The sequence below is a fragment of the Phyllostomus hastatus genome, unplaced genomic scaffold (genome assembly GCF_019186645.2).
Source record: "Phyllostomus hastatus isolate PE091 unplaced genomic scaffold, TTU_PhHast_1.1 phas_contig_159, whole genome shotgun sequence".
Taxonomy (NCBI): Eukaryota; Metazoa; Chordata; class Mammalia; order Chiroptera; family Phyllostomidae; genus Phyllostomus; species Phyllostomus hastatus.
The window spans coordinates 108,736-123,588 of record NW_025333640.1 but is presented as its reverse complement, the minus strand read 5'-3'; the positions used below and the strand labels follow the sequence as shown (position 1 = coordinate 123,588).

The window sequence follows — 14,853 nt, the reverse complement described above, 5'->3', positions numbered from 1 at the left end:
TTATCTGACTCTTTTGTGAGTCCCAGAGAAGGCAGATAACTCAGATTAGGTCGCTGAGCTTCACCAGACCTCATGCTCCACATTTGTGTTAGAGCAAGTACAAATCATTTTATCTCTGAGGTCCAAGGTTGCTCTTAACTGTTCAGAGATAATTCTAAGACAGGGATAAAGAAGGTGGGTGAGTGTCCCAAAAGATAATGAACAATGGTTGATCAACATTATTAAATGTTGTACCAAATAAAAGAATATACAGTTCCTAAATTTTGTAATTAAGGGTTATATGTCTAGTCATTTACTTCAAGAAATTTAATCTAGAGTATCTCCAGTGTCTATTTAATTTTATTTTCTTTTCTCAATCATCTAGATGATGTGTCAGCAACATGGAAACAGGAAATCAAACAAGACTGTCATATTTTATACTTCAGGGATTTTCCCAAGACTCAGAAAATCAACCCATCCTATTCTATCTGTTCCTGTCCATGTACCTGGTCACTGTGTTGGGAAATCTGCTCATCATCCTGGCCATCACCTGTGACTACCACCTCCACACACCCATGTACTTCTTCCTCTACAACCTGTCCTTGGCTGACATCTGTTTCACCTCCACCACCATCCCAAAGATGCTGGTGAACATCTGGACACAGAGCAAAGCCATCACCTATGCAGGCTGTATCACTCAGATGTGTTTTTTTATGGTGTTTGGAGGTATGGACACTTTTCTCCTAACAGTGATGGCTTATGACCGATTTGTGGCCATTTGTCACCCCTTACACTACACACTCATCATGAACCCCCGCCTCTGTGGCCTGCTGGTTCTCATGTCCTGGTTCATCAGCATAACATACTCCCTGACCCAGAGTCTGTTGACATTGCGCCTGTCTTTCTGTACCAACTGGGAGATTTCACACTTTTACTGCGAGATTGCTCAGGTCCTCACCATAGCCTGCTCAGACACACTCATCAATCACATAGTGTTCTATATGGTAACTGGTTTTCTTGGCATTGTTCCCTTCTCAGGGATTCTTTGCTCCTATGTTCGAATTGTCTCCTCAATCCTGAGAATCCCATCAGGACATGGGAAATATAAAGCCTTTTCTACCTGTGGGTCTCACCTGTCCACAGTTTCTTTGTTCTATGGGACAGGCCTTGGTGTGTATCTCAGTTCTGATGCACCTTCCTGGAGGAGCATGATTGCCTCACTGATGTACACTGTGGTCACCCCAATGCTGAACCCCTTCATCTACAGCCTGCGGAACAGGGACATCAAGAGGGCTCTACAGAAAGTCCTTGGGAGAAAGCTCTATGTTCCATAAGGGGAACATTCATCCTGGCATTCTAAGCTGACAGGGGTAGGAGCAGTTGGCTAAAGAAATCCCACCTCTTCATCACACTGAATTTTGCTTGTCATCCATTCTTTGTAAGTGACTTTGGTATGATGGCTTTTTAAGCACTTTGTCTTAACCTCTTATGGTGACACCTCTTTTATTCTCATTTCTGTTCTCCTCATACCCTCTTTTTATTATGTATTACTGCACCTCATCTTTCATTTCTATTTGTGAAGTTGGAAAACAGTCACTTCAGGAGCCAATGGGAAGACTTGAATAAGAATTAGCAAAACCAAAAGAAACTAAGTAAACAACTAGAACAGGAACAGAACCACAGAAATGGAGGGCACATGGAGGGCTAGCAGCAGGGGAGTGGGAGGAGGGGAGGGGGGGAAAGGTATAGAGAATAAGTAGCATAGAATGTAGGTTGAAAATAGATAGGGGGAGGGCAAGAATAGTATGGAAAGGTAGAAGCTAAAGAACTCATAAGAATGACACATGGATGTGAACTAAAGGGGGGGAACGTGGGTGGGAGAGGGGGTACAGGGTGGAGGGGACGGAAGGGGGGAAATGGGACAAATGTAATAGCATAATCAATAAAATATATAAAAAAAAGAATTAGGACATAGTGAAATTTATTGAGAATCATTGCTAGTTCTTACCAAAGTCACTCATTCAACAATATTAATTGAGACTTTCTGATGTTCCATGCTGTTCTTGGTGTCTGGAATACAGCTGTGAAGAACAGAACAAACAAACAAAAACATTGCACTTATAGAGTTTATTAGGAAATCTCAGATTTTATCATATCTCATTATATGTCCAACAGAAAATACACTGATGGATACATTATTTTATTTTTATTCATGAGTTTCAACTGTTGCTTAGTTCCTTTCCAAAATAAGCAGTGAAAATGTATCACTAGAGACAGAAAAAAACCCCACATACAGAATGTTAGATTTGATCAGGCAAAAATAAGTTGTTCAGTACAGTCTAATTTTGCAGGTGAATTCACTGAGACACAAATATAAGAGTCTAGAGAGTGACTAGCTGACAGGGGGACATATCTTTAGGAATGGTTCCAGGACAGAACACTGCAATGCAACTCAAGAGAACAATAATTGAGTCACAGAATTGCCACTGTAGGTATGTGAGGCTGAAAGGCTCAGGTGATGCAGAATATGTTAGGACTTGTGATCTCCTGATACATCATGTTCAGTTCCATATCTGTTTCACCACAAAGAAATTGGATGTCTTAAATCTTTGGATAGTAGTGTTCCCCAGGCACTGTAGGCAGGAAAGCATAAATGCATGAATATTCATTCACCTTGCTAAACATGAATCGCTGCCTACTCCAGAATGGAAGGAGTCTAATGGAGTCACCATGCCACCAACTGGCCTCGAAAAGGGGTGAACCATATCCAGCTAACCTCTAGGATTTGAGTCTATGAACAGACTTGGGTTTGGATATTGGAAGATGAACCATGATTTTCAATCATGGTAGCTAACATCTGACTTTTTCTGGCTTGCCATTGATATTTTGGATTCTCTGGGTTAAGCAATGTCTTTGATGTCTCCTTATCTATGATATGTTGCCACTACCACTGACCCTGTGGGTCACAGAGTCTGGCTGCTATTCTGGATTGTTGTTCAATCATATATCTACTTTGCCTCTCACAGTTACTGCTGTCATCTGAGTTTAAACCATAACATACTTGTAAATATGAAATACTTGAAATTTAGCTAGGGACAGAAAGGATTTGTTATTTGTGGTGGATCCCATAGACCATACTTGATAGTTTATGCTAATAAGAAGACTGAAGATGAAAATGGATTGTGCCGAAGAGACCATGTACATGAAGGGTTGGTGCTTTAGGCTAAGTGATGTCAGCCAAATGTCTGGGGAGGGAGGCTGGAGAATGAGTTAAAAAATGGGATATAATTCAATTTATCCCACCAATGATATGAAGCCTCAGTAAATTCTCTGGACACTGAAGCTCAGGTGTGCTACCTGGTTAGCAATACTCTGAGTGTTGTCTCACATTGTGGCCAGGAGGAGGTAATGGATCTGAACCCCATAGGGAGAGGATAACAAGAAGCTTTACCTATAGAAACTTTCATATATTTCCTCATGTGTCTTCTTTTGACTAGTTTTATTGTGTATCCTTTTGCTATAAGAAATTATAAGTCTGGCACTGTCCTAAGTTCTGTGGCTCATTCTGATGAACCTGAGGGAACTCCCTTGCTTTGAGTCATTCTAGCAAATTATTGAATGTGAAGGAGTCCCTTAATTGTGTCCAACTGGTCTGAAGTGAGAGTGGCCCTGGGACTCCTGAACTTATGACTGGTGTCTGATGTGAAAACAGTTTGCAGGTATGGTTCCCTCTCTGTGTGGTTTGGTGAACTCTTTGTAGCAAGGGAGAGCAATGGAAAATCAAGCCACATTGAAGCCCATCAGAGGCCTCTTAAAATCACCAGGGAGCTCTGGATCTAAGATGATCCTTCAGAGTTGGCTGGCACTGGTGCCAAAAGGCCAAATGTTATGAGTAATCATGGATGGTCTATGATTGAAGTATGGAGTCCAAAATAAGGAAGTTCCCAATTCCACTACAGCTGTACTAAGAGGAAAAACTGTGTAGACATAAGCAGAGGACCATATGGGTACATATACACTATGTGACTGAAGATTCAGAATTTTTTTATTGCACAATTTCATTTTGTCACTTTTTCAGTCCTAAGAACCAAAAAAGATGGCAGAGGTGTCGAGATTAGGCTATTCTTCTGATCACCCTCCATAGGGCACTCTTGATGTCTCTGTTTCTCAGACTGTAGATGAAGGGGTTCACCATGGGGGTGACCACAGTGTACATCACTGAGGCCACTGCACCCTTCCTCAGGGAAGATGACACTGTGGAACTGAGGTACACCCCAAGGCCTGTTCCATAAAATAAACAAACAACTGACAGGTGAGAGCCACAGGTGGAGAAAGCCTTATACTTCCCCCCTGATGATGGGACTCTCAGAATGGAGGAAACAATTCGTGTATATGAGAAAAGGATCCCAGACAGTGGAACACCACCAAAGATGACCCCAATAAAATAGGTCAATATGTTATTGGTGGAAGTGTCAGAATAGGCAAGGTTGAGGAGTTGAGAAGGGTCACAAAAGAAATGAGGAATTTCCACATCTGCACAGAAGGTGAGTTGTGACACCATCAAGTAGTGCAGCTGGGAGTCCAAAAGGCTGAATAAAAATGACAGTAAGACACACAAGCCACAGAGGCGGGAGTTCATGATGACCAGGTAGTGCAAAGGCTGACAAATGGCCACCAACCGATCATAAGCCATCACAGCCAGAAGTAGACTCTCCAAACTTGCAAATAGAGAAAAAAACATGACCTGAGTTAGGCAGCCTGCATAGGTGATGGACTTGCTGTATGTCTGGAGGTTCACCAGCATCTTGGGGACTGTAGTGCTGCTGAAACTGATGTCAGCCAGGGACAGATTGGAAAGGAAGAAGTACATAGGTGTGTGGAGGTGGGAGTTAGAGATGATGGACAGGATGATGAGCAGGTTCCCCAGCATGGTCACCAGGTACATGGCCAGGAACAGGCCAAACAGAAGAGGCTGCAGCTCTGGATCATCTGATAGTCCCAGGAGGAAGAATTCAGAGTCACCTGTTCGATTCTGTGGTACTATGCAGATAGGACACAGTTTGAAAAAGAAGAGAGTGCTGAATAAATGAAACAAGTGTAGACACATCCATTTGTTTTGCATTCAAGCAATTGACAAATAAAGGAATCACACTTGAGCTTGAGGACCAAACACCACCCACCACCACCCCTTACCCTTCAGCAACATTTCTCAGTTGGGAACTCTTTTAGAACTCTTTCCTTATAGATGTCTGGGCTGTTTACCCGTTTCTATAAACAACTACTTTAGAGACCCTGGCTCAAAGAATATTAGAGAAGAAAGGACACTGCAGATTAAAAATTTCCATCAGTAGCCAAATATCAGCCTTCTACTTTGGAAGTAAAAATACGGAATGGGACATATTGTTTTCTAAGGAAAAATCATCTTAATTGGAAGATCAACTGCTAAGAAGCAGCTGAATGTACTTTATCTCACTCAGATGCAGTACCAGAAATTCCCTTCATCTACAATGTCATCTTGAAGAGCTAAAACCACATTAACTGCATTCTAACTTAAAATAAGCAGATAGATTTTTGTATGGCAATTATCTTCAAGGGTTTTCATCTTTACTTGGATTTATGACATCCATCTTCCAGAGAGATAAGTGTTCACTCAAAATATGTGGGTTGTCTGGTCAAAGTCAGTCCTTCAACTCTAACTCAAATATGTATATTTTTACTTTGGTGGACTTCACCTTTTGCAAAATATATCTTTCTTAAATGCACAACATCATACAGCACCCTTTATCCTAGAGATCGTGTTAGTTTACAGTGCACCAATGATTAGATAATAATTCATTTTCATGAATACTCTGTACTCATTTTTCTTTTGTGAAAGCTTATTATCTATCAGTGATACACAATCTCAGAGAAACATCTGCACTTCAGTTTCTACTCTACTGTTTTTGTTCATCGTGACTAGGTTAAACTTACATTTCTCTCTAACCACAAACATTGTGAAAGTTGATTTCTCATCAAATCCAACCCTCTAACGAACAGTTGAGAAACTGAGAGTAAAGCCAGGCCTCAAACCATATGTTGGCCTTCTTATGCCAGTCTAAGTCATTTTAAGTCAATTCTTCCTGAGAGAGGGATTGCATTTCTCCTCAATTCAGCTCCCTGAAGGCTACTCAGGTCATTTCTCCAGACAGGTCAAAGCATGATGAATTACTGAAGCATTCCATTGTCAACATATTTCTTCCTTTGTGTGATATGCTAGATTCCTATGGATATAGCTGACCATTTCTGATTTGTGAATACTACCTACATTTATATAAACTATGTCATAACTATTTTGCATCAAAAATGATATAACTTGGAAAAATCAAAAGAGAAAAAACAAAGACTAATATTACAACATTTGGGGAGTTCACTCAGCTGTAATATAGATATATTCATTGAACTGGCATTATAGTGTTGTTATAAGAAATAAAATTAAATTATTTTTTCCATTGTCTAAATTTTTCATTGTTTAAGTACAGTTGTCTGCCTGAACCCAGCCCTCCCCACCTCTCTCCCCTGATTCTACTCCCCCTTGGTTTATAAAATTAAATTGTAGACCTAAAATAGTTAAACAGTGGTTATCAATGCTGGTAGATATTATAATTACCTATCCATCTTTTAAAATTCAGAGGTAAGTGATATAAGCCAGTCAGAGAAACACAAATGCCATATGATTTCACTCATATGTGGAATCCAATGAATAAACTGAACTACCAAGCAAAATAGAGACAGACTCATAGACAGCAGACTGACAGTTCTGGGAGTGGAGGATTTGAAAGAGGGGGAACTGAGCAAAAAAGAGAGAGAAAGAATGTATGTACACAAACAACAGTGTGGTGATTGTAGTGGGGCTGTGTGGATGTAGGTGGAAAAAGGTTTAGGGGAGATAAATGGTAATGAAAAAAATACAATAAATAATAATAATAATAAAATTTAATGATGCTCTGGCCATAGACTGGAACCAGTTAAATCAGAAATTCCATACATAAGTCCTTTGGCATACTATTATAAAGCCAGAGCAGGCAACCATTGTCAGATAATTAATAAATGTATTAATGTTATCAATTCTTTTCAATACCATTTTTAATCACTACCCATATTAAAATATAAATTTTAAATAATACATGCCATAGAATTTATATTTATTTTTTATTGTAGTTCAATTACAGTTGTCCCCATTTAGACCCTGCCCTACCCACCCCCACTTCCCACATTTAATCCTCCCACCCACACTTGTCTTTGTCCATGGGTCCTTTATACATTTATTATTGGTAAAACTTGAGGTTTTTTCCTATCCCTGCATGATCTTCTCCTGTGCTTCAGTTGTCCAAAGGCAAAAATTATCATGAATCTGATGGATGCATTTTCCTTTCAATATTTTCATATTGGTAGTGATTTATGTATTCATAGCAGTTTTCCTAAAAACTAGCCTAAATACTCACATGCTACACACACGGTTCCCTGAGTTCTCACTTAACATAGCTTTGCATTTTAAATCTCTCTTTATTTTTTTAAAGATTATATTTATTTATTTTTAGAGAGAGGGGAAGGGAGGGAAAAATACATCAATGTGTGGTTTCCTCTCATGCACCCCCAACTGGGGACCTGGCCCACAACTTAGGCATATGTCCTTACTGGGAATCGAATCAGTGACCTTTCAGTTCACAGGCCAGTGGTCTGTCTAGTGAGCCACACCAGCCAGGGCATATTTCAGCACTTTAAATGATGCACAGCATTACCTGTGGGATAAACTTCATTTTATTCTCTTTTTATGTTATTTTAATTATTTTATTGTTGTTCAATTAAGTTGTCTGAGTTTACTCCCCACCACTCTCCCCCACCCCAGCCAAACCCTCTTCCTCCCTTGCTTCCACCCTTTGGTTTTGTCCATGTGTCCTTTATAGTTATGCCTGAAAACCCTTCTCCCATTCTTCAATTTTATGTTGTGACACTGGTTAAAAAAATTCTTATGCCACTCTCCAAATCACACAGTGAGAATTTCTTAAAGACATAGGCATAAAAGAATTGTTTGGGTTGTAAAAAAATTAATATATGTGCAATTTTACTATTAATTACCTATACTTATTTTCCCAATAGAAAAATAAGAAAAAATGATTGCCAAGGGATAAAATTAACAAGTTCTCTGTTGTCTGAATAGCAGTAGTCTTTTCATGTAGAACCGCATGAAAGTTCCCATCTCTTATGAGGAATGGTATTTCCATATCTCACCTTTACAAAATGTGCTCACACATGTGTCACTATTCACAGAAACCCCTAGGATCCACACATTCATTCAGTAAAGGTCCCTGCAAACCTCTGGCTCCAGTTTGTTAATTCACTGATGAACTCACCCAATTCCAAGAGAAGGGATTGGTGGGTAAGCCCCTGTTTGCTCATCTGAGGATAAAAGAGGTTTGGAAAGAAGCAATTGTTATGCTGCAGTGGAGGGAACAGAGTCCTGGGGTGGGAATCAGGGACTGAGTCAACCAGCTGTCAGCCACTCAATGTGAAGTGTGTGTGATCTCTCCACCACTCTGACTTGGTATCTCTTACATAGAAATAGGGAGAATAACACCATTTCTGGGAAACATGTGACATCCAACAGAGGTTTGCTCTCCAGAAGTGCTCAGTCATGCTTTTGAAATCAGGTTGAAATAGTGGGTTTGCTGATGAAAACCATCATGAGAAAGATGTAATGACATATTATTCCATCAGATAGCAGTGAGGGGAGGAAACCTATCAGGTCCCAGGTAATTTTTTCATAGAGTGAGTGGAAATCCTAACATGTGTCTCAGTCCACACAGTAAGATTTACATCCCTTTCCCTTTTCCTCTCTTTTTGATTTTTTTCCTATTTATGAAAATCAGCAGAGTTTTTCTTTATATTTAAGTGTTGTAGATTCTATTAATGAAAATTGATAGGTTTTTTAGAAAATCAGTGCCATTGATACATGCAGGCACAGTTGTATCTCCCGTCTAGTCCTACGAGACGTTGCTGGAAGAATGAAAGAACATGAAGGACAGCACCTCCTGTATGGGAGCAATATTGCCTACTCTCTGTTTCTGAGATCCAAGGCAGGATCTTTTCAGTATTTAACAGAGATTGTTCTTGTTCTCTGCTGAGCAGAGTGTAGGTCCTGAAGGTTCCAAAATGAATTAGACCATTGTTTCCCTCCACGTATTCAGATTCTGCCTGTACAGGGACCAAAATATATGAAATTTTCCATGTTGGTGCCCTCCCCGGTTTGCCCCAACTCTCCTATTTGTCCTAATGATGAAAGAGAAAATGCCCCTGACAGTCCCTTCTCCATCCATCATCTCCACAGTACTCACAGGGCTGTTCTATCTCTGCTGCAGTAGGACCAGGCAGTGAGAATCCCCTGCTGCTGCCCTGCATGGACACTGAAGGTTCAGGCTCCAACCCCAGGGTTGGCAGTGTGGCTGAGTTTGTCATGGGCTTCTTGATGCAGTGACGTGAGACAAGAAGACTCAGATGTGAAGCCCACTGGACTGAGATGGGGAACTTCAAGGGTTGGAGGTCAATACTGATGATCTATTCTTGCATGGGCTTGGGAGAGCAATGCTCACAGCTCATAATTAGCCAAATCAGTCTGTGTTATCCCAGTCTCTGAGGACTTGCTATTATTAACAGAAGGGGAAAATGGAAGGTACTTCCAAGGATTTGGCCCCTTCTCAGGAAGAAGCTCCCCTATACTCCTCACTTCCAACTTCCAAGTTGCAGGAATTTTATAAATCCAGACAAGTTTTTTTTTTTCAATTAAAAAAAGTTATGTCTGACTTGTATGTCTGCCCATTCTTTGAATTGATCATTCTATGTGAAGATAATTATGTTGTCTCTATGAAGAATATGATATAACTTCTATTTTCTCATTTAAGCTTCATGTCTCTAAGGAGAAACTTTCTCTTTTTCTTCTTTATTCTGCTTTAGGATGTTGGATATCATGCATTAAGAAATGTGTTGTTTGAAAGGCCACCAAATTTCTCATTTTTCAATAGAATTTATGTTTGTTATTAAATTAGACAACTATTTCCTTTGATATGCTGAATGGCTATTTTCATAAATCCATCTGGGTGTTTCACAGATATCTGTGTTCTAGATGTAGGGTTGCAGTCATTTCAAGTCCTTTTCTTCTTTTCTTTTAAATTGAATATATTGGGGTGACATTGGTTAATAAAATTATATAGTTGTCAAGTGCACAATTCTATACTACATCATTTGTATATTTTATTGTGTATTCACTACCCCAAGTCAAGTTTCCTTCCATCCCCATTTAATCCCCTGTTCACCTCTTCTGCCTCCCCCATACCCTTTCCCTCTGGTAACCACCATACTGTTGTTTGTGTCTATATGGGTTTTTCATTTTCCTTCTTTTTATTTTATCTTTTTGCTTAATCCCTTCACCATTTAACTCTATCCTCTTTCTCCTCTGACAGCTGTCCATTCATTCTCAGTATCTATGAGTTTGTTTCTAGTTTGTTAGTTTATTATGTTCATTAAGTTCCACATATAAGTGAAATTGCATGGTACTTGTTGTTCTCTGACTGACTTATTTCACTTACCTTACTACCCTCCATGTCTAAAAATAATAATAATAAAAACAAAAATATAAAAAAGAAAAAAAGTAACAAAATAATTCTACAGATCCATCCATACTGTCACAAGTAGTAAGATTTCCTTTCTAATTACAGCCAAGCAGTGTTTCATTGTGTAACTGTACCACAACTTTTTTATCTACTCATCTACTGATGGGAACTTAGTCTGCTTCCAAGTCTTGGCTATTGCCAAAAACACTGCAATGAACACTGAGGTGCATATATTGTTTAAAAATAGTGTTTCAGCCTTCTTTGGATATATTTTCAGAAGTAGAATCTTTGGGTCATAAAGCAGTTCCATTTCTAATTTTTTGAGGAAACTCCATACTGTTTTCCATAGTGGCTGCATCAATTCACTTTCCAGCCAACAGTGCATGAGGGTTCCCTTTTCTCCACATCCTCATGAACACTTGCTGCTTGTTGATTTATTTTTTTAATTTGTTTTTTGCTGCTCAAGTAGTTGTCTCCATTTCCCCCCATGACTCCCCCCTACCCCAGCAATCCTCTCATCCCACCCTTGATCCTACCTACCCTTCATTGGTTTTGTCCACGTGTCCTTTATAGATGTTCCTGAAAACTCTGCCCCCTTTCCCTGCCATTATCCCCTCCCACTTCCCCTCTGGTTACTGTCGGTTTCTTCTTAATTTCAGTGTCTCTGGTTTATTTATTGATGATAGCCATTGTGACAGGAGTTAGGTAATTGATATGTCGTTGTGGTTTTAATTGGCATTTCTCTGGTGTTTAGTGATGTTGAGCATCTTTTGATATGTCTCTTGGTCATCTGTATGTCCTCTTTGGAGAAGTATCTATTAGGTCCTTTGGCCATATTTTAAGTGAATTGCTTGTTTTGTATTTTTGGTTTGAGTTGTACAAGTTTATAAATGTGGGATATTAACCCTTTGTAACTGGCACATATGTTCTCCATTCAGTGGGTTATCTTTTCCATTTGGGGATGGTTTAATTTGCTGTGCAAAAGATTTTTATTTTGGTGTAGTCCCATTTCTTTATGTTTTTGTTTCCCTTGCCCAAACAGATATATCAGAAAAAAAAATTGTTATGAGAAATTTCTGACATCTTACTGCTTATGCTCCTAGGATTTTTATGGTTTCAAGTCTAATGTTTAAGTTTTTAATTCATTTTGAGTTTATTCTTGTGTATGGTGTAAGAAGGTGGTGGCATTTAACTTTTTTCATATATCTATCCAATTTTTCCAACACCATGTATTGAATAGATTACCTTTACCCCATTGTATTTTCCTTCCTCCTTTGTCAAATATTAATTGACCATAAGGGCAAGGGATTACTGCTAGGCTCTCTGTTTTGTTCCATTGATCTATATGTCGGTACCATATTGTTTTGATTACTTCGACCTTGTTCTTTAGTTTGATATCAGGTAGCATGATTCCTCCAAATTTATTCTTTTTTTTTTTCAAAATTGCTGTGGCTATTCTGGTTTTTTTGTGCTTCCATATCAATTTTAGGATTATCTGTTCTAGTTCTATGAAATACACCATTGTATTTTATAGGAATTGCATTCAATGTATAGATTGTTTTGGGTATTATTGAAATTTTAATAATGCTTCTTATCCATGAGTGCAATGTATGCTTCCATTTATTTGTGTCTTCTTCAATTTCTTCCTTCAGATTTTTTGGTGGATGGAGCATTTTCCTTTTTGTTTTTTTATTGTTTATGCTGTTACTGTTGATACAATTTTTTCTCCATTTCCCCACATCTGCCCAGCCCAACTGTGTTGCAGCCTATCAAGGCCTGGCAGGTCCACTCTAGATTCTGGGAGAGAGAAGAAAATGTGTAGAGCCATAGGGATGCTTGACAGACCTTTATTCACAGGTGGACGAGCCATGCATGCTGCAAGCTGCATGTCTCTCTGCATATCTCTGCGAATCTCTGTGTATCACCTGTCCCCTTGCATGGCATGCAGTGTGCCCCTTGGTCCCCAGGGTGGCACACAGCAGGGAGCCCCTAGATCCTTTTAATACTGGAAGAAACAAAGCCAGCTTCAATCAGAAAATTATATAACGTAGCATAATTCTGTCCATGAGAGCCCACTTCTTGTTATGGGAACTGTTTATCAGACCCAATCTCAAGGCTATGAGAACACTACTTATCAGGCCCATTCAAGGTTATGGAAACACTGCTTCCCTTAGTTACCCAGACACCTGGGTGAGGAAGTCAGACTGCGTCAATTTACCCTACACTCACCCTCTGCCCATCTCAAGCCAATCCCCATATTGTTGTCCATGTCCCTGGGTTGTTCATAAATGTTTTTTGGCTAATCTCATCATCTTTCATCCCATCACCCATTCTCCTTTCCAGCTGCTGTCAGTTTTATGTACCTAATCCTCTGTTACTCTATTGTTCAATAGTTTACTGTGTTCATTAGATTCCACATCCAAGTGAGATCATGTGGTATTTTTCTTTCATTTCTACACATTCTTACAGTTTTCCCAATACTGGTCTTTTACATCCGTGGTTAAATTTATTCCTAGGTATTTTATTTTTTGATGCAGTTGTAAATGAGACTGTAATCTTAGTTTATTTTTTTTCTGAGTGTTATTGATGTACAAAAAGACAACTATTTCTGGATATTTATTTTGTGTACTGCTAGTTTACTGATTCACTTATCAGTTCTAGTAGGTTTTTTTGGTGGAATTTTTAGGGTTCTCTAATATAAAATATCATGTCATCAGCAAATAATGACAGTTTTACTTCTTCCTTTCCAATTGGATGCCTTTTAGTTCTTCTTCTTGTGTGATTACTGTGGCTAGGACTTCCAATTCTATGTTGAATAAGAGTGTTGAAAGCAGGCATCCCTGTCTTTTTCCTGATCTTAAGGGAAACACTTTTAGTTTTTGTCTATTGAGTATGATGTTGGCTGTAATTTTGACATACTTGGCCTTCATAACATTGAGGTATGATTTCTGTATTCCCACTTGGCTGAGAGTTTTTACCACAGATGGGGGCTGGATTTTATCAGTTGTTGTTTTCTGAATCTATGGACATAATCATAAGATTTCTATCCTTAAATTTGTTTAGGAGATACATCTTATTTATTGATTTGTGAATGTGCCAAACTTGCATCTCTGGAATAAAACTCACTTGATCATGGGATATGATCTTTTCAGTGTACTGCTAGATCCAGTTAGCTAGTATTTTGTTGAGGACTACACTGTCAAAGTTCATTATGCATATTGGCCATAATTTTATTTTTTGTACCATCTGGTCTATAATTAGGATAATGCTGGCCTCATACAATAAATGTGGGAGTCTTCACTCCTCTTGAAATTTTTGAAGGGTAGGTGTCAGTTCTTCTTTAAATGTTTGGTAAAATTCACCTGTGGAGCCATCAGGTCCAGGACTTTTGTTTGTTGGGAGTTTTTCTTATTACTGCTTTAAGTTCATTAATTGTAAATCTGTCTATTCAGAATTTCTGATACTTCCTGATTTGGTTTTTAAAAATTGTGTGTTTCTAAGAATTTATCCATTTTACCCAAGTAGTTTAATTTGTTTGCCTGTAGGTTTTCATATTTTCTTTTTTTAATTCTCTTTCAAATCATTTTAATAACCTGGCTGTGAGTCAAATATAAAAAGCAAATTCAAACTTGTTCCCTTTAAGGTGATGCAACCACAATTGCCTTGCACACGCATGATCAAAGGTAATGGTGACACCAGATTCCAAAAAGCAAGGGTGGCCAGAAGGCTTCAAGGCTCACAAATTGAAGAGCTTGGTTTCGGAAAGTCTCAAAGGGGTTGCAGGTGGCAGAAAAGACGTGAAGTTTAAGGGACCCTCAGAGTTCAGGATGCGGTTGCTGGGTCATTAGCACCTTAAAACATTTCTTGATGGTGGTTTGGTGTCTAGAGTATTTGTCATGTGGGGAGCACCATGCAGGATGGGCGAGCAGGTCTGTTGTCCCATTGCATCAAACTTCTTCAGGGTATAGATCTGGTCTCACTATTCATTGAGGTAACAGTAGAGAAACATGGTCATGCTGAAGCTGGTGGTTCCAATTCCATCTGCGGGTCAGTCTAACTGATGGCCACACTTCATAATATTTTCTTACTATCTCTTGTATTTTGTTGGAGTCAGTTATCACTCCTCTTCTTTCATTTCTGATTTTACAATATTTATTTGGCCCCTCTCTCTTTTTTTCTTGATGAGTCTGGTTGAAGAGATTTCAATCTTGTTTACCTTTCCAGAGAAACA

General features: G+C 39.0%; 2 protein-coding genes and 1 pseudogene across 2 annotated transcripts; 1 reads left to right on the top strand and 2 right to left on the bottom strand.

The window, feature by feature from the left end:
• The first annotated feature begins 380 nt into the window (after positions 1-380).
• Positions 381-1,313, top strand: LOC123813890 (olfactory receptor 7A17-like). The gene has a single exon (XM_045831346.1). It carries the CDS (start codon positions 381-383, stop codon positions 1,311-1,313), a length of 933 nt encoding a protein of 310 aa, XP_045687302.1.
• Positions 1,314-4,093: 2,780 nt separating this feature from the next.
• On the bottom strand, positions 4,094-5,017 carry LOC123813872 (olfactory receptor 18-like). Its single transcript, XM_045831314.1, has one exon. It carries the CDS (start codon positions 4,922-4,924, stop codon positions 4,094-4,096), a length of 831 nt encoding a protein of 276 aa, XP_045687270.1. The 5' UTR covers positions 4,925-5,017.
• A 9,420-nt stretch (positions 5,018-14,437) lies between these two features.
• On the bottom strand, positions 14,438-14,631 carry LOC123813625 (annotated as a pseudogene).
• Between the last annotated feature and the right edge of the window lie 222 nt (positions 14,632-14,853).

Bases quoted from the DNA above. Each gene is read 5' to 3' on its own strand.
- LOC123813890 (XM_045831346.1), top strand. From the start codon at position 381: ATGGAAACAGGAAATCAAACAAGACTGTCATATTTTATACTTCAGGGA.
- LOC123813872 (XM_045831314.1), bottom strand. From the start codon at position 4,924: ATGTACCTGGTGACCATGCTGGGGAACCTGCTCATCATCCTGTCCATC.